Source organism: Nansenia antarctica (genome assembly GCF_963989245.1).
Source record: "Nansenia antarctica genome assembly, chromosome: 9".
In the NCBI taxonomy this organism is placed as follows: domain Eukaryota; kingdom Metazoa; phylum Chordata; class Actinopteri; order Argentiniformes; family Microstomatidae; genus Nansenia; species Nansenia antarctica.
This window is the reverse complement of record NC_137679.1, coordinates 17090368-17114917: the sequence shown is the minus strand read 5'-3', so window position 1 is coordinate 17114917 and position 24550 is coordinate 17090368. Positions and strand designations below refer to the sequence as shown.

The 24550-nt window shown below is 45.9% G+C and overlaps 1 protein-coding gene across 1 annotated transcript in view; it reads right to left on the bottom strand.

The window, feature by feature from the left end:
- Positions 1-20618, bottom strand: part of LOC308165404 (glutaminyl-peptide cyclotransferase-like protein) — a gene marked incomplete at its 3' end in the record, with an annotated part of 42525 nt that extends 21907 nt beyond the window's left edge. Inside the window, exons 1-4 of the mRNA XM_080539562.1 lie at positions 20289-20618; positions 12923-13069; positions 11824-12117; positions 6222-6383 (exon numbers count right to left, since the gene is read on the bottom strand). Coding sequence (XP_080395688.1) covers positions 6222-6383; positions 11824-12117; positions 12923-13069; positions 20289-20498 — 813 coding nt within the window. The 5' untranslated portion in view covers positions 20499-20618. The remainder of the gene's footprint in view (positions 1-6221; positions 6384-11823; positions 12118-12922; positions 13070-20288) is intronic.
- Between the last annotated feature and the right edge of the window lie 3932 nt (positions 20619-24550).

Below are 24550 nucleotides of genomic sequence, written 5' to 3'. Positions count from 1 at the left end.
AAGAGCTCCAGGATGCTTTCGCTTGAGGTGCTCGTATTTTTTTTGCTTATTTAAAAATATATATATATATAATAATATGTACGACTAACCGACGCATATTACGCAAACCGACGTATTGACGTAGTCGATGACGTCGACTAATCGTAACAGCCCTACTTAACTACCTGCCAGCTGTACAAGGACATCAGGGACACATACTTCCCACTGATCACCAACATCCAGGGAGACTTTGAGGACTTGACCAATGTCGAAAGGCTACCATATCTGCTGGGTGAGGTACAGCAATGTGCAAACACAGCAGCAAGATTTGTTAGCTGCTGTGATAGAAAAAGGCAATCAAATGGGCTAAACCCACCATAAGAATTTAAATAAGTTTTATTTCATTTATTTATTCTAGTATGTACCGTATTTTCCGGACTATAAGTCGCAGCAGGCCAAAAATGGGTCACGAAGAGGAAAAAACCACATATAAGTCGCACTGGACTATAAGTCGCATGGTTCAAGGGAACGGGCTTGGCGGAATCAGCGGGGAAAGAATACCCTGTTGAGCTTGACTCTAGTCTGGCACTGTGAAGAGACATGAGAGGATTTGTAAGCCCAGGAAGGACATAATTCACGTTAAAAATTATTTTGGAAGGTTAAGGAATACTTGTATTATCGAGTGTAAAGTCCGCTAGCTAGCGCGGGGCTAACAACATGGCGTCGCGGAGGAAAAATGAAACTTTGAACAGCCTCTAAAAGGTAATAAATGACTTTAATATCGCGAATAAAGTTCATAATAGCGTGTATAACGTTGATAATATAGTGCTTAATGTCCACATTGTCGAGTGTAACGACTATTTATCATGTATGAGGCCATGGAAAAAGATAGCTTGGTGAAAAACGGAAGTAGGTAGGATGCTACTAACAATGCAACATTGAACAGCCTCTAAAAGGTAATAAATGACTTTAATATCGTGTATAACGTTCATAATAGGATTTGTAAGCCCAGTAAGGACATAATTCACGTTAAAACTTTTTCTGAAAGGTTAAGGAATTCTTGTATTATCGAGTGTAAAGTCCGCTAGCTAGCGCGTTGCTAGCGGAGATTAGCAACATGGCGTCGCGAGAGAAAAATGAAACTTTGAACAGCCTCTAAAAGGTAATAAATGACTTTAACATCGTGTGTAACGTTCATAATAGCGTGTATAACGTTGATAATATAGTGCTTAATGTCCACATTGTCGAGTGTAACGACCATTTATCGTGTATGAGGCCATGACAAAGATAGCTTGGTGATAAACGGAAGTAGTGGGGATGACTTTGCAGTCTATAACAATGCAACTTTGAACAGCCTCTAAAAGGTAATAAATGACTTTAATATCGTTTCTAACGTCCATAACATTGTGTATAAGGTCCATAACATAATGTTTAATGTCCACATTGTCGTGTTTAATGTCCACATTGTCGAGTATAATGGCCATTCTATCGCGTATGAAGCGCTACCGGAAGTAGCAAAATGCTACTCGCGGGTACAACATTGCAACGTTAAACAGCCTCTGGAAGGAATAAATGACTTTAATATCGTTTCTAACGTCCATAACATTGTGTATAAGGTCCATAACATCATGTTTAATGTCCACATTGTCGTGTTTAATGTCTACATTGTCGAGTATAATGGCTATTCTATCGCGTATGAGGCGCTAGCGGAAGTTACTCCTTGGTTCATGTCAGTCAGAGATTACCGTATGTCAGTTCATGTCAGTCAGAGATTATGAATTATTGATATATAAGTCGCACCTGACTATAAGTCGCAGGACCAGCCAAAGTATGAAAAAAACCGCGACTTATAGTCCGGAAAATACGGTAATCTATTTATTTGTAATCTAGTATGTAATCTATTTATTTATTCTAGTATGTACATGTATGTACATTACATCCTTTTTGTTTTTTATCTTCACACTTCACATGCTTTGGCAATGTAAATGTATGTTTCCCATGCCAATAAAGCCCTTTGAAATTGAAATTGAATTGAATTGAGAGAGAGAGAGAGAGAGACAGAGAGACAGACAGAGAAAGAGAGAGAGAGAGAGAGAGAGAGAGACAGAGAAAGAGAGACAGAGAAAGAGAGAGAGAGAGAGAGAGAGAGAGAGAGAGAGAGAGAGAGAGAGAGAGAAAGAGAGAGAGAGAGAAGAACGGATGAGAAATTCACATTCAGAAAATTGGGTTCCTGTATAGAAACATAGGCAGCTTTCCAATATTTAGTAGGAAGAGGATCATTGAAGCTATTTTCTTATCAGTTTTAGACTACGGTGATGTAACTTATAGACGTGCCACTGCCTCTACTCTGAAATCCCTAGATTCTGTCTGTCGTTCTGTCTGTCGTTCTGTCTGTCTGTCATTCTGTCTGTCATTCTGTCTGTCGTTCTGTCTGTCTGTCATTCTGTCTGTCATTATGTCTGTCGTTCTGTCTGTCATTCTGTCTGTCGTTCTGTCTGTCGTTCTGTCTGTCTGTCATTCTGTCTGTCATTCTGTCTGTCGTTCTGTCTGTCTGTCATTCTGTCTGTCATTATGTCTGTCGTTCTGTCTGTCATTCTGTCTGTCATTCTGTCTGTCGTTCTGTCTGTCGTTCTGTCTGTCTGTCATTCTGTCTGTCATTCTGTCTGTCATTCTGTCTGTCGTTCTGTCTGTCTGTCATTCTGTCTGTCATTCTGTCTGTCATTCTGCACTCAGATGTATTACAGGTGACAGGTATCATACTAATCATTGCTCTCTGTAGGTCAGTTTGTCTGTATGTTTACATTTTTGGCATTTAGCAGACGCCTTATTCCAAAGCGACTTACAATCAATACATTTGAATACTAAGCATGTGAATCAGCAATCCACCATTCGTTGCAGGAAGAGTAATCTAGCTCGGGCCTGGGGCCACTGATAGAAGAAAAAACCTTCTCCCTATCGCCTTCTACTAAAACTTTTTTTATTTTTTTTCTGGAGAAACTGAGAAACAGTACAAGGGGGGCAATAGAAGTTCTTAGGGACACAGTAGAGGGGAAAGCGGGTGTCTTTAGGAGACGTAGTGGTGAGGGTCAGAAGATGTCTCAGGAGGAGCAGTTAAGATGTAACCTGAAGAGATGGGTCTTCAGTCTACGACGGAAGATGGGTAGTGACTCAGCCGTTCTGACGGCCGTGGGGAGCTCATTCCACCAGCGGGGAGCCAGTGTTGTGAAGAGACGTGATCGGGCAGCCCGACTGCTGTGTAGAGGAGGTGGGGCCAGTCGGCCAGCCGAGGTGGAGGAGCGGAGTGAGCGGGCAGGGGTTTGGGGGGTTACCATTTCCTTCAGGTAGGCAGGGGCTGTCCCTTTAGCTGCCTGGTATGCAAGCACCAGGGTCTTGAATCTGATGCGAGCTGCTATCGGGAGCCAGTGCAGGGTGCGAAGGAGAGGGGTGACATGCGAGTATTTGGGGAGGTTGAATACCAGCCGGGCAGCAGCATTCTGGATGAGCTGCAGAGGTCTAATGGCTGAAGCGGGGAGCCCAGCCAGGAGTACATTGCAGTAATCCAGGCGGGAGATGACCAGTGCCTGGGTCAAGAGTTGCGCTGCCTCTCTGGTAAGGAATGGTCGTATCCTTCTGATGTTGTAGAGGAAGAATCTGCAGGAGCGAGCCGTTGCTGCAATGTTCTCCGCACAGGATAGTCGGTTATCCAGGATCACTCCAAGGTTCTTGGCTGTCAGGGAGGGGGTTACAGTAGAGTTCTCCACAGTGATGGAGAAGTCTTGGAGAGGGCAGGCTTTCCCGGGGATGAAGAGGAGCTCGGTCTTGTTAAGATTGAGCTTGAGATGGTGGTCAGCCATCCAAGTTGAAATGTCAGCGAGACATGCTGAGATACGGGTTGCCACGTGTACATCAGACGGGGGGAAGGACAGGAAGAGTTGAGTGTCGTCTGCGTAGCTGTGGTAGGAGAGCCCATGTGAAGAGATTACCGAGCCAAGAGACTTGGTGTAGAGGGAGAAAAGTAGGGGCCCTAGGACAGAACCCTGGGGTACTCCAGTGGAAAGGGTTCGTGGAGAAGACAGCGATTCTCTCCAGGTCACCTGGTAGGAGCGGCCCCCCAGGTAGGAAGAAAATCAGGAGTGTGCGGTGCCAGAGATGCCCAGGTCTGAGAGGATGGAGAGAAGGATCTGGTGATTGACTGTGTCGAAGGCAGCAGACAGGTCAAGGAGAATGAGAACAGAGGAGAGGGAGGAAGCTTGGGCAGAGTGGAGGGCTTCCGTGACAGCAAGGAGCGCAGTCTCAGTGGAATGCCCAGCCTTGAAGCCGGATTGGTGGGGGTCTAAGTGATCCATCTTCCGGAGATAGTCAGTCAGTTGTTTAGATGCCGCGCGTTCAAGGGTTTTGGAAGGGAAGGAGAGAAGGGATACAGGTCTGTAATTGTGGACAGATGATGGGTCAAGGGTAGGTTTCTTGAGGAGAGGCTTGACTCTGGCTATTTTGAAGGCCGCTGGGACAGATCCAGTGGATAGGGAGGAGTTGATTAGGGTGGTAAGGTAAGGAAGGATGTCGGCGGAAATGGATTGGAGAAGGGGGGAGGGGATGGGATCAAGAGGGCATGTGGTTGCCCGCTTTGATGTGATAAGTGTGAGAATCTCATCGGGGGAGAGGGGGGAAAAAGATGACAATCCAGAGACCGAGTGTCGAGGAGAGAGTTTGGAAGGGGTGTTAGCATTGTTAGTGGGAGGAGGGAGAGGTGGGGGGGAAAAGGTGCTGCTGATGTCGTCCACCTTTTTTTCAAAGTAGGTGACAAAGTCATCGGCGGACAGGGAGGAAGGAGGAGGGGGAGGAGGTGGATTAAGGAGTGAAGAGAAAGTGGAGAACAGTTTTCTAGGATTAGAGGCAGAAGAATGTATTTTGGAATGATAGTAGGATGCTTTAGCAGCTGATGCCGAGGAGGCGTAGTTGGCAAGGAGAGAGTGATAGAGGTTAAGGTCATCAGAAAGGCCAGTTTTTCTCCATTTCCTCTCAGCTGCTCTGAGCTCTAGTCTACAAGCATGTAGCGTTTCAGAGAGCCAGGGAGCTCGAGGAGAGGATCGAGCTGGCTTCAGGGTTAGTGGACAGAGGGTGTCGAAGGATGAGGTGAGAGCGGACAGGAGGGTTGAGGATGCCGCATCAGTGGATAGAAGGGAGAAGGATTCGACAGAGGGTAGGGAGGATAGGACAGAAGAAGAGAGGGTGATGGGGGACAGGGTACGTAGGTTACGACGAGAGGGTCTTAAGTGGTTAGAGGCTGAGAGGGAAGAGGAAGTTTTGAGGGGAAGGGAGAAGGATATAAAGTGGTGATCGGAAACTGGAAGAGGGGTAACGGTAAGGTTGGAAGTGTGGGAAGATCTGGTGAAGACGAGGTCGAGCTGATTGCCTGCCTTATGAGTCGGAGGAGAGGGGGACAGGGTAAGGCCGAAGGAGAGGAGAAGGTCAAGTACTCCAGATGAGAGAAGCTTCTCAGATTGGAAATTGAAGTCACCTAGTAGTACGAGCGGAGTGCCATCATCAGGGAAGGAGCTGAGAAGGCCATCCATCTCGCCTAGGAAGTCACCGAGTTGGCCAGGGGGGCGATAGATGACAACAATGTGGAGTTTGACCGGGGAGGAGACGAAAGCAGCATGAAATTCAAAGGAGGATATAGACAAGTGTGCCAGGGGAAGGACAGTATGTGACCCCTTGGGCGAGATGAGGAGTCCTGTATGTCAGTTTGTCTGTATGTCAGTTTGTCTGTACAGTATGTCAGTTTGTCTGTATGTCAGTTTGTCTGTAGGTCAGTTTGTCTGTATGTCAGTTTGTCTGTAGGTCAGTTGGCCTTCTCTTGCAGAGAGGTTTCTGTTCATTTTTAAATCTTTAATTGGTAAACAACCTCCCTACCTCACGAGAATGTTAGAATATCCTACAGGTGCAAATGACTTACTTAGGCTAACCCTAACCCTTACTTTGTACCTTGTCATTGTTTTAGCTGATCTTTTTTATCTTTTATTCTTAGTTTTTATAATCTAATCCTTGTTTTTTATTCTTGATTGTATTCTGTGCTTACGATTATGATTATGATTATGTTTTACTTGTTTTATCTACAATGTTATTTTATCTATTTTCCTAAAACACATTTGTGTGCATGCGCACGCGCACACGCACGCGCACACGCACACGCACACGCACACACAGGCAGGCAGGCAGGCAGGCAGGCAGGACTGTCTCACCACAGCCTGCAGCAGGGAGGAGTGTGTGGAGCCGGGGGGGTGGGGGGTGTTGGCCATGCGCTCTGCCAGGTGACGGGAACCGTACAGAGAGTCTGTGTCCGTCCACGACTCAAACGACTCCTCTCCGTCAAAGAACACCAGCTGGAGAGACACAGCAGACCCCTACAGAGAGGAGGGGGGGAGGGAGGGGGGGAGGGAGGGGGGGAGGGAGGGAGAGACAGAGATAGAGAGAGTCAGAGAGAGAGAACAGAAACTCCCAGCACCAGAGTACCAGTGTACTCAGGGGTAGTGGTGGTCTAGTGGATAGTGAGTTGGACTTGTGATCGGAAGGTTGTGAGTTCAAATCCCGCCTGAAACCACACCACTACTAGTGTGCCCTTGAGTAAGGCACTTAGCCCTCAGTTACTCCAGGGGGAATGTCCCTGTAATTCGTAATTGTAAGTCGCTTTGGATAAAGGCGTCTGCTAAATGGCAAAAATTAAATTAAATTAAATTAATTAATTAAATTAAAATTAAATTAAATTACTAAAGCTCCAGAGTACCAGTGTACTAAAGCACCAGAGTACCAGTGTACTAAAGCACCAGAGTACCAGTGTACTAAAGCACCAGAGTACCAGTGTACTAAAGCACCAGAGTACCAGTGTACTAAAGCACCAGAGTACCAGTGTACTAAAGCACCAGAGTACCAGTGTACTACAGCACCAGAGTACCAGTGTACTAAAGCACCAGAGTACCAGTGTACTAAAGCACCAGAGTACCAGTGTACTACAGCACCAGAGTACCAGTGTACTAAAGCACCAGAGTACCAGTGTACTAAAGCACCAGAGTACCAGTGTACTAAAGCACCAGAGTACCAGTGTACTACAGCACCAGAGTAGCAGTGTACTACAGCACCAGAGTACCAGTGTACTACAGCACCAGAGTACCAGTGTACTAAAGCACCAAAGTACCAGTGTACTAAAGCACCAGAGTACCAGTGTACTAAAGCACCAGAGTACCAGTGTACTAAAGCACCAGAGTACCAGTGTACTAAAGCACCAGAGTACCAGTGTACTAAAGCACCAGAGTACCAGTGTACTAAAGCACCAGAGTACCAGTGTACTAAAGCACCAGAGTACCAGTGTACTAAAGCACCAGAGTACCAGTGTACTAAAGCACCAGAGTACCAGGGACCAGGGTACTAAAGCACCAGAGTACCAGTGTACTAAAGCACCAGAGTACCAGTGTACTAAAGCACCAGAGTACCAGTGTACTAAAGCACCAGAGTACCAGTGTACTAAAGCACCAGAGTACCAGTGTACTAAAGCACCAGAGTACCAGTGTACTAAAGCACCAGAGTACCAGTGTACTAAAGCACCAGAGTACCAGTGTACTAAAGCACCAGAGTACCAGTGTACTACAGCACCAGAGTACCAGTGTACTAAAGCACCAGAGTACCAGTGTACTAAAGCACCAGAGTACCAGTGTACTAAAGCACCAGAGTACCAGTGTACTAAAGCACCAGAGTACCAGTGTACTAAAGCACCAGAGTACCAGTGTACTAAAGCACCAGAGTACCAGTGTACTAAAGCACCAGAGTACCAGTGTACTAAAGCACCAGAGTACCAGTGTACTAAAGCACCAGAGTACCAGTGTACTAAAGCACCAGAGTACCAGTGTACTAAAGCACCAGAGTACCAGTGTACTAAAGCACCAGAGTAATAATAATAATAATAATACATTTTATTTATAAAAGCACTTTACATATAAAATCTCAGAGTGCTACAACACAGTAAGATAAAGCAAAAAACATTCAATTAAAAGGCTAAAAAAAGGCTCTATTAAAAAGGTGGGTTTTAAGGCCTCGTTTAAAAGCATCCACAGACTGTGGTGCCCTTAGGTGGTCAGGGAGAGCATTCCACAGCCTGGGAGCAGCCGAGCAGGGGGCCCGATCTCCCATGGTGCGGAGCTTGGTCCTGGGGGTCTTGAGGAGGTTGGTGGCAGTAGAACGGAGGGTGCGTGAGGAGGTCTGAGGGGTATGGAGGAGTTCCTTGAGGTAGGGGGGGGCAGTTCCATGGATGCACTGGTGGGTGAGGAGGGAGACCTTGAATTCAATTCTGAGGGAGACGGGGAGCCAGTGAAGTGATTTGAGGATGGGGGTGATGTGATATTTGCGCACCCTCATCAGGATCCTAGCAGCGCTGTTCTGGATGTATTGAAGTTTCTGGAGGCAGCTGCTAGGAATCCCGATGAGGAGTGCGTTACAGTAGCCCAGTCTGGAGGAGACAAAGGCGTGGACGAGCTTCTCTGCATCTGCCAGAGTGAGTGCAGGACGGAGTTTGGCAATGTTCCTTAAGTGAAAAAAAGCTGTTTTGGATATATGTTTGATGTGGGTCTCAGAGGTGAGGTGAGGGTCCATTTTGACGCCCAGGTTGGTAACAGATGAGGAGAGGGGAATGTTCTGGCCAGAGAAGGTGATGCTGGTGATGGTGGATGACCAGTACCAGTGTACTAAAGCACCAGAGTACCAGTCGATACTTCCTCCCCTTTAATAATACCAATTGGTATTGTATTTTATATGGTTGGAAAGCCTGATTAGTCACTTTTACAACGAGGTACAACTTGTTAGGATCATGCATTCGTGGAATGAGCAACACAGCTAAACGTGTGGGTAGCGGCCCAATAAAAATGTGCCAAAATCCCCTGCAATATTGTTCTGTTGGTATTCACTCTCGTTTTGAGCTTCAAGTGCTGGCAGGTGTATGTCAGTCACAGGTGTGTGACTGGCACCTGAATGGCACCTAATTGACAGGAATGATATTCTGGGGCCAGTGGCGATCCCATATGTCCAGAATCTGGGACCTAACTCCATCCTCCAGGATGACAACGCTCGCCCCCACAGAGCCAGGATCATCACAGAGCACCTCCTGTATTTGGGAGTGGAGAGGGTGGAATGGCCTGCCGTGAGTCCAGACCTCAACCCAATTGAACACTTGTGGGATCAGCTTGGGCGTGCTGTATGTGCCAGAGTGACCAACGCAACCATGTTGGCTGACTTGCGGCAAATCCTAGTTGAGGAATGGGATGCCGTCCCACAGCAGTGTGTGACCAGGCTGGTGACCAGCATGAGGAGGAGGTGCCAAACTGTTGTGACTGCGTATGGATCTTCCACACACTACTGAGGTCCCCGAAAAAAAATGGCCAATGTGTGTTGTTTTTTCCTTATTACAAAACGAGAGTGAATACCAACAGAAGGGGATTTTGGCAAATATTTTTGGGCCGCTACCCACACGTTTAGCTGTGTTGCTCATTTAATTTAATTTCTTTCCTCGTTCATGCACACACAGCACCCAATATTGTCAGAAAAACACAGACTTGTAGACATTTTTGCAGATTTATTACAAAATAAACACTGAAATATCACATGGCCATAAGTATTCAGACCCTTTGCTCAGTATTTAGTAGAAGCACCTTTTTGAACCAATACAGCCATGAGTCTTCTTGGGAATGATCCAACAAGTTTTTCACACCTGGATTTGGGGATCTTTTGCCATTCCTCCTTGCAGATCCTCTCCAGTTCTGTCAGGTTGGATGGTGAACGTTGGTGGACAGCCATCTTCAGGTCTCTCCAGAGATGCTCAATTGGATTTAAGTCAGGACTCTGGCTCGGCTATTCAAGAACATTCACAGAGTTGTTCTGAAACCACTCCTTCGTTATTTTAGCTGTGTGCTTGTGTAACGATGGTCAAACAGCCAAACTTCTTTCAATCAATTCTTTTATTTGACCTGCAGAGAAGACCTGCAGAGAAGATATATAAAACACAATTCTTCTCTGTTCTGCAACTCTTGTGAATCCATTAAGATGGCGGCCATTTTCTGGTACCACCGTGAGTACGGCAACAAGAGAAGGACAAAAGAACGCGCAGACCTGCAGTACACCCAAACTCCAAAGGGGGGCTCCAACAATAACCAGGGCTGCTCAAGCACGGCGAAACTCATCTACATTCACCACAACTAAACATACATTCCCAACTCTGTTACACCTGGGATCATTGTCTTGTTGGAAGGTGAACCTTCGGCCCATTCTGAGGTCGTGTACACTCTGGAAATGTTTTTTGTCCAGGATATCAATGTACTTGGCTGCATTCATCTTTCCTTCAATTGCAACCAGTCGTCCTGTCCCTGCAGCTGAAAAACACCACACAGCATGATGCTGCCACCACCATGCTTCACTGTAGGGATGGTATTAGGCAGGTGATGAGCAGTGCCAGGTGTTCTCCACACATACCTCTTAGAATTAAGACCAAAAAGTTAGATTTTGGTCTCATCAGACCAGAGAATTTTATTTCTCAGAGTCTGGGAGTCCTTCAGGTGTTTTTTGGCAAACTCGATGCGGGCTTTCATGTGTTTTGCACTGAGGAGAGGCTTCCGTCGGGCCACTCTGCCATAAAGCCCCGACTGATGGAGGGCTGCAGTGATGGTTGTCTTTCTAGAACTTTGTCCCATCTCCCCGCTGCATCTCTGGAGCTCAGCCAGAGTGATCTTTGGGTTCTTCTTTACCTCTCTCACCATGGCTCTTCTCCCCCGGATGCTCAGTTTGGCCGGACGGCCAGTTCGAGGAAGAGTCCTGGTCGTCCCAAACTTCTTCCATTTAAGGATTATGGAGGCCACTGTGCTCTTAGGAACCTTAAGTGTAACAGAATTTTTTGTTGTAGCCTTGGACAGATCTGTGCCTTGCCACAATTTTGTCTCTCAGCTCTTCAGTCAGTTCCTTCGACATCATGATTCTCATTTGCTCTGACTTTACACTGTGAGCTGTAAGGTCTTATATTGACAGGTGTGTGCTTTTCCTAATCAAGTCCAATCAATATAATTAAGCATAGCTGGACTCCAATGAAGGTGTAGGCCCATCTCAAGGATGATCAGAAGAATTGGACAGCACCTGAGTTAAATATACAAGTGTCACAGCAAAGGGTCTGAATACTTATGGCCATGTGATATTTCAGTGTTTACTTTGTAATAAATCTGCAAACATTTCTACAAGTCTGTGTTTTTCTGACAATATTGGGTGCTGTGTGTGCATGAACGAGGAAAAAAATGAAATGAATTGATTTTAGCAAATGGCTGCAATATGACAAAGAGTGAAAAATGTAAGGGGGTCTGAATACTTTCCGAACCCACTGTATATATACACTAACATGAACTAGATCTATATATATTACGTTTCAGGACTGTTTCAGGACTGTTTCAGGACTGTTTCAGGGCTGTTTCAGGGCTGTTTCAGGACTGTTTCAGGACTGTTTCAGGAGTGTTTCAGGAGTGTTTCAGGGCTGTTTCAGGGTTGTTTCAGGACTGTTTCAGGACTGTTTCAGGGCTGTTTCAGGACTGTTTCAGGACTGTTTCAGGACTGTTTCAGGACTGTTTCAGGACTGTTTCAGGGCTGTTTCAGGACTGTTTCAGGACTGTTTCAGGGCTGTTTCAGGACTGTTTCAGGAGTGTTTCAGGGCTGTTTCAGGGTTGTTTCAGGGCTGTTTCGGGACTGTTTCGGGACTGTTTCGGGACTGTTTCGGGGCTGTTTCTGGGCTGCTTCGGGGCTGTTTCGGGGCTGTTTCGGGGCTCCTACCTGCTGTTTGAGGGCAGCCAGCTGCGCGTCCAGGGCGGTAGCTAGCTCCAGGATCATGGCGCAGGGCACGGCGGAGTCGCTGGCTCCCAGGAACACCTTGTGGGGCGCGTGGGGGTCCGGGGCCAGGGCCTTGCTGTCGTAGTGGCAGGTCAGCAGCAGGCGGCGGGGGGCCGAGGGGTCGAGGGTCGCCAGGACGTTGGAGAAGGAGACCGCACCCCGGGGGGTCTGGGACACGAAGGCGTCCAGCTCCACGCTCCAGCCCGCTGACAGGGAGGAGAGGGTGGACGAGATGTGCTGAGAGAGGAGGGTGGAGGAGGAGGAGGAGAGAGAGGAGGAGAGAGAGGAGGAGGAGAGGGAGAGAGAGAGGAGGAGAGGGAGAGAGAGGGAGAGAGAGGAGGAGGAGGAGAGAGAGGAGGAGGAGGAGGAGAGGGAGAGAGGAGGAGGGAGGAGAGGGAGAGAGAGAGGAGGAGAGGGAGAGAGAGGAGGAGAGGGAGAGAGAGGAGGAGGAGAGAGAGAGGAGGAGAGGGAGAGAGAGGAGGAGAGGGAGAGGGAGGAGGAGAGGGAGAGAGAAAGAGAGAGAGGAGGAGAGGGAGAGAGGAGGAGGAGAGAGAGAGAGGAGGAGAGGGAGAGAGAGAGAGAAGGAGGAGGAGAGGGAGAGACAGAGAGGAGGAGGAGGAGAGGGAGAGAGAGGAGGAGGGGGAGAGAGAGGGAGAGAGAGAGAGAGAGAGACAGACAGGGGGGTGGAAAATAGACAAACAGAGAGAAATGTCCTTTATTTGTCCTTTATAACCATAACCACCCATAAGGGTTAGGGTCAGGGTCAGGTTAGGGTCAGAGTCAGAGTCAGAGTCAGGGTCAGGGTCAGGGTCAGGGTCAGGGTTAGGGTCGGGGTCAGGGTCAGGGTGTCAGGTTAGTGTCAGGGTCAGGGTCAGGGTCAGGTTAGGGTCAGGGTCAGGGTCAGGGTCAGGGTCAGGGTCAGGGTCAGGGTCAGGGTCAGGGTCAGGGTTAGGGTCAGGGTCAGGGTCAGGGTGTCAGGGTCAGGGTCAGGGTGTCAGGTTAGTGTCAGGGTCAGGGTGTCAGGTTAGGGTCAGGGTCTCACCTGGCGTACAGCCAGGCTGCCAGGGGTCCCGGGGAGCCTCTCCACCAGGATGGGTCTCAGGTGAGTCTCCCAGAGCCGTGCCCCGTCTACCTGAGACGCCAGGCCACGCACCTGGGCCGGAGAACACTTACTGACCTTGTGGGACAACTGGGGGAGCGAGGGAGGAGAGGAGAGGAGAGGAGAGGAGAGGAGAGGAGAGAGGGAGGGAGGGAGGAGAGGAGAGGAGAGGAGAGGAGGGAGGGAGGAGAGGAGAGGAGAGGAGGGAGGGAGGGAGGGAAGGATGAGAGGAGGTAGAAGGGTTGGGAGTGAGGAAAAGCGGGCGGAGAGAGAGATGGGGAGAGGGAGAGAGAGGGGGAGAGAGAAGGGGGGAGAGGGAGAGAGAAGGAGGGGAGAGGGGGAGAGAGAGGGGGGGAGAGGGAGAGAGGAGGAGGGGAGAGAGTGACGGAGAGGAAGAGAGAGATGGAGAGAGAGAGAGAGAAAGGGGGGAGAGGAAGAAAACAAGATAAATCAGGCCTTAGCAGGGACATGCAGACTTATGGAAGGGCACTGGGGGAGGGGGGAACTAAGGAACTCACATCCACATCTCAATGATGTCGACAAATGTTTTCATCTCTGTGAGAATTTAATATGAGCTACAACAGTGCTTAACTTGACCCAAATTAACTGTGCAGTCATATAGTACATACAATCAGGCCCGGGGTGGCTAATCGGGAGGATCTGGAGTTTTCCCGGTGGGCCGGTCTGGTTTTTGGCCGGTCTGGGCCGGTGTTCAGTCATGGTAGTACTTGCAAGCCGATACCGTTCTGGGCGGCTGGGCCGGTACCATTCTGGGCCGATACCATATAAATAGGGTGACCAGATGTCCCCCTTTGCGCGGCCACGGGGCCAGTGTCCATCTAAGCGCCGCAACAAAGCGCCGCAACCAAGCGCTGACATGTTCAGTTGCAGCAGAACGTCCAGATTCTATGGAACGTCTTCAGCCTATCAGGAAACAGCATTCATGTTCCCATGGCAACGGCCCCACGTGGATATAGGGAGCTGGCTGCATGTGCGAACCACCCGCTGACTCAAAGGGCTCGTAAAGTGAAACTTATTGTGTCAACAATATCTAGTATCAAGTACCCACTCGATATAACAAACAACAGTTTAACGATCACTAAATACTTATAATTTGTGGATTGGATTCACTGTTCTCGTTTGCCGTAGGCTACTGGTAAGTGACCACTTTACTTGTAAACATACTTTTGTTTTAGGATGTGTTCAAAATCAAGGACTGTGTGTTCATCTGTTTATGTGTTTTTAGCATGTTCATGTTCCCTCAGCATGTTGTGTGATGTTATAAAAACGTAGTTAGACGTTCGTAGCGATGTACCACTGTTAGCCGCTAGCTGTTAACAGCGTTTGTTGCTGCAGCAGAGTGATTTTTCTCCCAGTCTCTGTCTGAGGTGCACCAACATTCAAATACTTGTGTCGTCCTAAAAAAAAATCTGATTTCAAAAGCATTTGAAAGCTTACAATCTGTAGTTTGTGAAAAATGACTAGGTCAATTGGGCAATTGGTTTATCCTTAACTTAGTCTGAATGAGTGCAGAGTTGTGTTTTATGTTTTCGTCTAGTGTGTGCGCGTGTTAGCCTTGACAGCTATGTCAATGCATTTGTGTTGCAAATGGGAGGCAAGTTAGCTAGCTAGATAGCCTACATACTCAATCATCTACAGGCCTAACACTGTCAGGCTACTTTTCTTTATTAATATACTAGCCTAAATTGATACTGCACTTTGACTTCACTTTCTGCTCCATACAGATACTTTATTGTGAGGTTCACATTCAAATAAAATATATTTGTTATATGTGTCTACTGACGATGTAACCAGACACCTCTCGGAAAACAGAAATACGTCAAATTCGTCTTTAAAGTATTTCTGACCTAAAACTCAGATTTTCGTTTTTTCAGCTAACATTCAACTTGAAGATGTGAAGTAACCACTCGTTATTTTTCCGAACAGTTTTACGTTCATTAAATAAGTGTAATCTAGCAACAAAATAGGCTTGTTTGTCATGAAATAACATACGCTTTCACTTGGGTGTGATTGGCTGTTGAGCTCTAGGGGGAGGGACAAAGGAAGCCGTGTTTGTTTTGAGAATGTGTTCTGTTTAGAATGAACACGGTTTAGAATGATCACTGTTTAGAATGAACACTGTTTAGCTCATCAATTGTTCAGTAATGACTGAAGGCACAAAGAAAGTCCCCAAGAAATGAAACTTTACTAGGACAACATACGGATTTCACGGGATCAACATACCACATGTAAGTAGCCTACAGTCCTTTGTTTGTGTTGGGCTAGCCGCGTTAGCTAGCGAACATTAGCTAGTACGTTCTGTGTCGTCGTATTGCCTTTTAAAGACTTTCTAAAACAATCGCATAGTAGCACATGCTGTTCTTATAAGTTGTGTTGTTGCTACTGTGTACAGTTAGTTAACTGTTTGTCTTTTGTTACTTGGGTTGGGCTAGCCGTGTTAGCTAGCTAGCATTAGCTAGTAAGTTGTGTGTGGTATTGCGTAATACTTTCTAAAACAATCGCATAGCACATGTTCTTATAAGTTGTGTTGTTGATACCGTGTACAGCTAGCTAACTGTGTTTATTTTTGTCTGTTTCAGCTTTGATGTCAAGCCCCCTGGATCTGGCCAGACAGAAGTATATTTTTGATCAGAGAATTCTGTTCAGATGAGGCAAAAGACACCACATGCCCACCAGACTCCACAGCACCTTTACTTTAATTCATTACTTACTTTACTTATTTACTTGTGATTATTGTGATGATGGTATTGTTGTGATTATGTACCTTGCTGCAAAGCTAATGTTGAAGAACCACAGCCAAAGAGTTGTATTATTGTGTACTGTAAAATAAATTCTGATTCAAGACTTTTTTGTTTCATTAAAAGAATAATAGGTACAACAACCATAAAGCCTCCATAATGATAAGCTGGCTAATTAGCTTAGGTAATACCTTGCTAGGTAATAATGTTAGCTATCTGACCCAGTGAGTAACACTGACAGATATTGACAGCTGAGTGGTTGGGGGTGGGGTTAACCAGACATTGTTACCGCCCATTACCTGGCTGTGAAGGTGAGAAAAAAACAACATCTTCGAAAGGCATTTTCTCTGCTTAGTGATTTCAGGTGTAGCAACTTTCAAATACTCATGTCGTCTTCAATTTGTTTCCAATGATGCATCATTTGAAAGCTTACAATCTGTAGTTTAAGCACATGTAAAAAACAGAAAAATGATTTCGCCTACAGGTAGCCCTTTTCATTGTCAGTTGTCACATATGTGACGTGACGTCATGGAGTTGCTAAACGGGCGCAAAGTGCAAAGGCTTCAAATTTGCGTTCAACGTTTTTTAAACCAAAAAATCTGATTTCGTTTTTTTGTCACCAGACACAAGTTAAGGTTTTGAACTACCCACTCGTTATTTTTTCGAGCAGTTTTACGATAGTTAAATACGTGTACTACTTAGTCAACAAAATAAGCTTATTTTTCGCCTGAATCCTGCTGGGAAATCTTCCCTTGTGGGAGGGGAGGAACTGGTTCCAGGTTGTTTCTCATTGGTCGATCGATTTGGCTACGAGAGGAGTCAGGAAGCAGCGTGCTTGTTTGTTCACTCCACTAAGACTCGTAAGGTAAGATCTTCTATTTTATGTACATAGCGAATTTGTTAGTTAAGTTAGTTACTAGTTGAAACCAGTGTGTTCGTGTATTTAGACATTTCTTTATTATTACCCACTAGCAACTAACTGAAACCACATTGTTCCTGGCCACCATTGTTATTAGCATGCTAGCAGCATTGTTGTAGCTCGGTAGTCTGTCTATGTTGTAAGTACGGTTAGTAGTATGTCTACGTTGTCAAAGTTGTAAGACTCATGTTCAGTGTGTAATACTGGAATACTGTAACATGTCAAGTGTAATAGATTACAGAAATGTTAAAAGTTTAAAAACATCTGTTGCTTTCTTTGTTATGAACGAGCTAGCCGCTAGCCGCTAACACTACTCTGAGCACTTTAGGTAATTATCATTGTCATGTATTAGGCTAGCTATTTTATGAACATGGTATGGTAGTATTTTATGAACATGGTATGGTAGTATTTTATGAACATGGTATGGTAGTATTTTAGGAACATGGTATGGTAGTATTTTATGAATATGGAGTGCCAGTAACTGTAGGCAATATTTTAATATACTATCTTCTTTCTGTTGCAGCTTTGATGCCCCCCGCCCCACCAGACACAGCAGCTCAACAACTCACTGGCAATATTTTGTTGAATAACAAGAACAGTTGGGCATAGATACAGCATTTTGAACTGTGTCATGATTTATTATCTATTGATAGTCAATTCACAGACCTTGCATGCTTACCTGTGTATAGTCTGTTGTATGTTCTCAGTTGTTGCCCTCAGTTCCAACTATACTTGAAACTTGAAACTTGAAACTGAACTATAAGGCTGGACATTGACTACTGAGCACTGCACTATTTCCAGCACAAGACATCAGCAAATTACTCTTAATGCCTCCATAATAATAAGCTGGCTAATTAGCTACAGTAATAACATTGCTAGGTGATAATGTTAGCAACATCTAGCTAAGTACTGTAAACTTCTCTTTGAAAAGTCTATCTGACCCAGTGACTAACACTAATGTTTGCACACTGATTGTACTTTGCACAGCTTGTCGCACCATTGTTCTGCTGTAGTGCGACTACCATCACTTATACTTATCACTTTATTACTTATTATTAGGGCTGGGTTCAAAAAATCGATTTCCCGATTCTGAATCGATCTTCATTAAATGAGCGATTATCGATTCATAAATCCCGAGATCTTTTTTTTTTTTGCTTGCAGCTTCAACCCGCAACGAGATCTCGTGGCCAGATCTCGCGCTACAAGAATTTATCATATCTCACGCAACGTGAGGTCTCAACACTAAAATCTATAAACATGGCGATGGCAGGGACACTCAAGTCACCACCAGGCTTAAAGTCAGATGTCTGGGTGCATTTTGGATTTTAAAAATGTGACGATAGAGATGAGCTGGACAAAAGCAAAGTCATATGTAAATAAAAAGTACATTCATGTAACTGCTTTGGAGTCAATTCATTGATATGTTTAACAATGCTACATGTTATAGGGTTCCTTGAACCATTTATAGCATTAGTTCGGAGAATCTCTTTCATATTCAAGCAAAAAATGTATATTGTAACTAGATCGAATCGGAATCGAATCGAATCGAATCGTGAATCGAATCGAAAGCTGTGAATCGGAATCGAATCGTTTTGGGAAATCAGTGGCGATACCCAGCCCTACTTATTATTGTGACTATGTACCTTGTTGAAGAACCAAAGCAAAATATTTTTATTCTTGTGTACTGTAAAATAAATTCTGATTCTGATTGAAGACTTTTTTGTATCATTAAAAGACTAACAATAACAGTTACAACAACCATAAATAATAATAAGCTGGGTAATTAGCTTAGGAGGTAATACCTTGCTAGGTAATAATGTTATAGCTGTATAACTATAGCTATCTGACCCAGTGACCAATACTGACAGGTATTGACAGCTGATAGCTGTCAATCTAGAGGGGGAGTGGTTGGGGCTGGGGTTGACCAGCTATTGTTACCGCCCATTACCTGCCGGTGTGAAGGTGTGAAAAAGTCCCAAATCTTTGAAAGCCGTTTCCTCAGGATTTAGTTTTCAGGGTTAAACAAGTTTCAAATACTCATGTCGTCTTACATTTTTTCCCGATGTCTATGTATGACACATCATTTGAAAGCTTACAATCTGTAGTTTAAGCATATGTAAAAAACAGAAAAATGACTTTGCCCCCTCCTTGATCATTCCACCAGATCGCGTCACATATATTTGTTAAGTTTTTATCTGCATAGTCTATTATTGGATGCTACTGAATAAACCAAACAGAATAGGAAACAGAATGGAAATGCATATATATTTAAAAGATTGGATAGACATAGCTCTCAACTCGGCCAGGGGAAGCGGATGCTACTAGGGGCACCTAAAGTTCGGTCCGGGCCTGTTGAGAGGGTGTCCCACATTGTCCCACACAAACATACTCCTTGTCCCACATTTGGTTTGATGGGACCTGGTCCCCCTAGTGGTGTCCAGCAAGGGATTGCTGCTATCACAGTAGAAGGCACAGGTGAGCTGTTGTACCAGTGTGGGAACAATGAAGCAAACCCATGACATAGCATCCTGTAAATGTAGAGAAGACTGTAGAGAACAGTGAGTCCGCTATTACAGACTAAAATACCAAGGTTGTAATTACATGATTGTAATATACTGTAATCGGTTGTGAACTAAAGTGGGCCGGTCTGAGGCATGAAACTCCAGAGCTGAAAATGAGTCCCACTCCGACCCTGCATACAATTCTAAGTTTCTCTTATCTCACAGTAATGCTAATATTGGAATACAAAACTATTATAATTACTGGACTAACACAACAATTGCAATGGTATGGCTGATTGAGTTGAGTAACTCCCAACCCTAACCCTAACCTATAACTCCTATTTTAGAGACTCTACACTGGCTTCCTGTTAAATTCAGAATATATTTCAAGATCCTTCTGCCTGTTTATAAAGCTCTCACTGGCACAGCACCAGAATATCTGAAAGACCTTGTGCTAGCATATCAGCCCAATAGAGCTCTCAGGTCTTCTGCTAGCATATCAGCCCAATAGAGCTCTCAGGTCTTCTGCTAGCATATCAGCCCAATAGAGCTCTCAGGTCTTCTGCTAGCATATCAGCCAAATAGAGCTCTCAGGTCTTCTGCTAGCATATCAGCCCAATAGAGCTCTCAGGTCTTCTGCTAGCATATCAGCCCAACAGAGCTCTCAGGTCTTCTGCTAGCATATCAGTCCAATAGAGCTCTCAGGTCTTCTGACGCTGGTTTTCTCTGTGTACCACATGTACAAAAGAAGAGATTTGGTGAGGCTGCATTCTCATTTTATGCACCCAGATTGTGTCTCACTGCCAGTTTACATCAGGGATGCAACCTCAGCACATAATGTTCAAGTCAAGACTAAAAACCCATCTTTTTAATATTGCATTTAAATGACTAAATCATGAAATGATGATTATATAATGATTGGAGCACTTTGAGCTGCAACGCTTGCAGTAAAAGTGCTATACAAATAAAAGTTATTAATATATTAAAGTAAGTAAGTAAGTAAGTACAACTTTATTTATATTATATAGCACGGATGCACAGGGTGCTTTACATACAAGAATAAACAAAAAAAAGCTGCAAATTTGAAACATCAATGATTAAAAACACAATGATGTTATGATTGTTATTACCCTGTCTCTGGTCAGATCTCCCACGGGGAGCCGGTCTCTGGCGCTGCTGGGGGTCTGGTTGGCCAGGTACACGCCCAGCCCCATGGCCAGGGTCAGCAGGCCCAGCAGACAGAACACCAGCACCCGGGCACCGCGGGGCAGCAGGCGGACCACAGGGTCACACCCGTTCACCTGCTGCATGGCCTTGTACCTTCGATTAGTTCTCGGCATGGCTGCTGATCTGACAGCCTTTGACACCGCGGAGGCGGATTAACTGGACAATTGGACAATGAAAGATCAAGTTTCTCTACTGTTCTGGGATCAGCTGTCCAGTCCACGCCTGACCCTAAAGTGACGTGTCAGTAGAGCCGATCTGGCAACTCAGCCAACATTATGACAGGCTTCTATGAGAGAGAGAGAGAGAGAGAGAGAGAGAGAGAGAGAGACAGGCTCCTATGAGAGAGAGACAGGAGAGAGAGAGACAGGCTCCTATGAGAGAGAGACAGGCTTCTATGAGAGAGAGAGAGACAGGCTCCTATGAGAGAGAGACAGGCTCCTATGAGAGAGAGAGAGAGAGAGAGAGAGAGAGAGAGAGAGAGAGAGACAGGCTCCTATGAGAGAGAGACAGGAGAGAGAGAGAGACAGGCTCCTATGAGAGAGAGACAGGCTCCTATGAGAGAGAGAGACAGGCTCCTATGAGAGAGAGACAGGCTCCTATGAGAGAGAGACAGGCTCCTATGAGAGAGAGAGACAGGCTCCTATGAGAGAGAGAGACAGGCTCCTATGAGAGAGAGAGACAGGCTCCTATGAGAGAGAGAGACAGGAGAGAGAGACAGGCTCCTATGAGAGAGAGACAGGCTCCTATGAGAGAGAGAGACAGGCTCCTATGAGAGAGAGAGACAGGCTCCTATGAGAGAGAGAGAGAGACAGGCTCCTATGAGAGAGAGAGAGAGAGAGAGAGAGAGAGAGACAGGGAGAGAGAGAGACAGGCTCCTATGAGAGAGAGAGACAGGCTCCTATGAGAGAGAGAGACAGGCTCCTATGAGAGAGACAGGCTCCTATGAGAGAGAGAGACAGGCTCCTATGAGAGAGAGACAGGCTTCTATGAGAGAGAGACAGGCTCCTATGAGAGAGAGAGAGAGACAGGCTCCTATGAGAGAGAGACAGGCTCCTATGAGAGAGAGAGAGAGAGAGACAGGCTCCTATGAGAGAGAGACAGGCTCCTATGAGAGAGAGAGAGAGAGAGAGAGAGAGAGAGAGAGACAGGCTCCTATGAGAGAGAGACAGGCTTCTATGAGAGAGAGAGACAGGCTCCTATGAGAGAGAGAGACAGGCTCCTATGAGAGAGAGAGACAGGCTCCTATGAGAGAGAGAGAGAGAGAGGCTCCTATGAGAGAGAGAGAGAGAGAGAGAGAGAGAGAGAGAGAGAGAGAGACAGGCTCCTATGAGAGAGAGAGAGAGAGAGAGAGAGAGAGAGAGACAGGCTCCTATGAGAGAGAGAGAGAGAGAGAGAGAGAGAGAGAGACAGGCTTCTATGAGAGAGAGAGAGAGAGAGAGAGAGAGAGAGAGAGAGAGAGAGACAGGCTCCTATGAGAGAGAGAGAGAGAGAGAGAGAGAGAGAGAGAGAGAGAGACAGGCTCCTATGAGAGAGAGAGAGAGAGAGAGAGAGAGAGAGACAGGCTCCTATGAGAGAGAGAGAGAGAGAGAGAGAGAGAGAGAGAGAGAGACAGGCTCCTATGAGAGAGAGAGAGAGAGAGAGAGAGAGAGAGAGAGAGAGAGAGACAGGCTCCTATGAGAGAGAGAGAGACAGGCTCCTATGAGAGAGAGAGAGACAGGCTCCTATGAGAGAGAGAGACAGGACAACCTCGTGACGACGACGACGGGCTTCCGTAGCTCCACATGACCCAGAAAGCAGCCTAGCCTAGCGTGGTTGTGTATAAACGTCTTTCCTCATATCTCATATCAACACCACATCATCGTCGTCATGTATTGATCAACATCCGTACTGTGAATCCATAGACACGTGTTGTACCTCCGGGTGGCAGACAACAGACTGGCTCGCTCGTCTGCTTTTCCGTCTCACTGATTTCCGGGTTGTTTCGCGTCTATCCGGGCTGCGTGCGTTCGTAACATTCGCTCTGGGGAATCTGATCAGCACTCGTGGAATGCCTCTTGTCCAATCAAATGACTCGGTTGCTCTGTGACGTCGAGCCCAGTGTGCGCTCTGGCGCTCTCAGAGAGATGTTTACGAACGCAGCCTTGACGACGAGTCAACGGACTATTTGAAAGGGGCAACAAGACATTTGTATGGTCCGTGTATGTTTTGTCAGTTCGATATTCCTTTTGAAAACGAAAACGGATTGACTATAATAGCAGTTTATTTTCTATTTCCAGAACACAAACAAGAACATAGATGATCTGTGTATGTTTTGTCAGTTCGATATTCCTTTTGAAAACGAAAACGGATTGACTTGTCAGTGACGTCATCCGAGAGAATTCTATTTCCTGTTCCTCTTTGAATCGGCACACTCCAGCCAGGTGGGCGTTGACAAGGAGGGGGTTCGTTCGGACTTTTCCAAGTTAAAATACAGGGGTTGTACCTCGCAACCCCATTGGATTTTAGCTTGTGACGTAACACGGGGTGCACGATTAGATATAGGTTACCCATCTCTGTATGCAACTCGGCGGCGCTGAGTGTGCGCGGGCCAACGGTCAATGTTCGCCGTTCATCAGCAGCAGCCAAGGGAGAGCCTTCTTCTTCCTCCATCTCTCGCAGAGCAGAGCAGAATGGCTACTCTTATTCTCAATAAGTCTAACGCCTTTGAAAGTAATCATGACGATGAACGATGGAGAACGATGAATTGAGAATCAAGGACCCCAATTGAAATAAGCCAGTGGCTTTCTTGGGTTTTTATCCTGTTAGTTGACCTTGTATGTAATATGTACTTTCATGTACCTACTTCTGCAAATCTTCTAATAAAGTTTTCAATCAATCAATCAATGAAGTTCACATCCCACAGGGCAAACCATGTAATATTAAGAATTTCCATCGAGCTGTACTTCTCCATGTTATTGTTACTCATAAGGCCAAGCCCTGGGTATGACTGGTAAATACATGTGGCCAACACATCTCACACCAGATTACTTTTATTTGACTATTACTCACCACAAAAGCATTCATACATCGTTTTTCATTTGAACTCAGCATTTACTTGAATATATTTTGTTTGCAATCTTATTTATTGCAATTTCATCTGTTGTAGTGTGGGAAATGTAGTTCATGTTTAATTCACATTACATGGGACCCCTCACCTTGGTCACAATCTCTTTGATTCTCCACCATTGAGATAAAGGAATTCAGAGTATGTATAAACTACCATGGCAATAAACTGATTCTGATTTAAGCTTGTAGGCTGCAGTTTTTCAGACAACCTGCTACAGTAGGCTATGGCTAGTGCACTCTTACGCTAAGTAGTGTGTAGTAATGTATGTAAATGTATAATAAATCCACGTGTTTACAGTTATGTACTGTATACACACACTTACACAATATCACTGACTTCAACCCTATAGTCTACACACATACACACACTTACACACAATATCACTGACTTCAACCCTATAGTCTACACACATACACACACTTACACACAATATCACTGACTTTTGTGGATAGTTTATTGCTACTCGACACGGAATGTAAAATGGACGTAGAGGAAATACGCAGGAGAAATATCACAAAGGAAACTAACTTCACAGTTTGAATAATACTGGTGCTAGACAGCTATAATAATACTGGTGCTAGACAGCTATAATAATAGCTGTCTGAGCTGTGCTGAGAGACTGCTGTCTGAGCTGTGCTGAGAGACTGCGCCGACCAGCTGGCCGGGGTTTTCACCAACATCTTTAACCAGTCCCTGTCCCAGGCCACCGTCCCACCCTGCCTGAAAACCTCAACTATCATCCCAGTCCCGAAGAAAAGCACGGTGAGCTGCCTAAACGACTACCGCCCGGTGGCACTCACACCAATCGTCATGAAGTGCTTCGAGAAACTAGTCCGGGCCCACATACTCACACGCCTCCCGCCCAACCTGGATCCATACCAGTTCGCCTACAGAGCCCACAGGTCCACAGAGGACGCCATCGCGACGACTCTCCACGCCACTCTATCCCACCTGGAGAGGGGAAACAGCTACGCGAGACTGCTCTTCGTGGACTTCAGCTCCGCCTTCAACACCATCCTTCCAGACAGGCTAGTGACCAAACTACTAGACCTGGGTCTA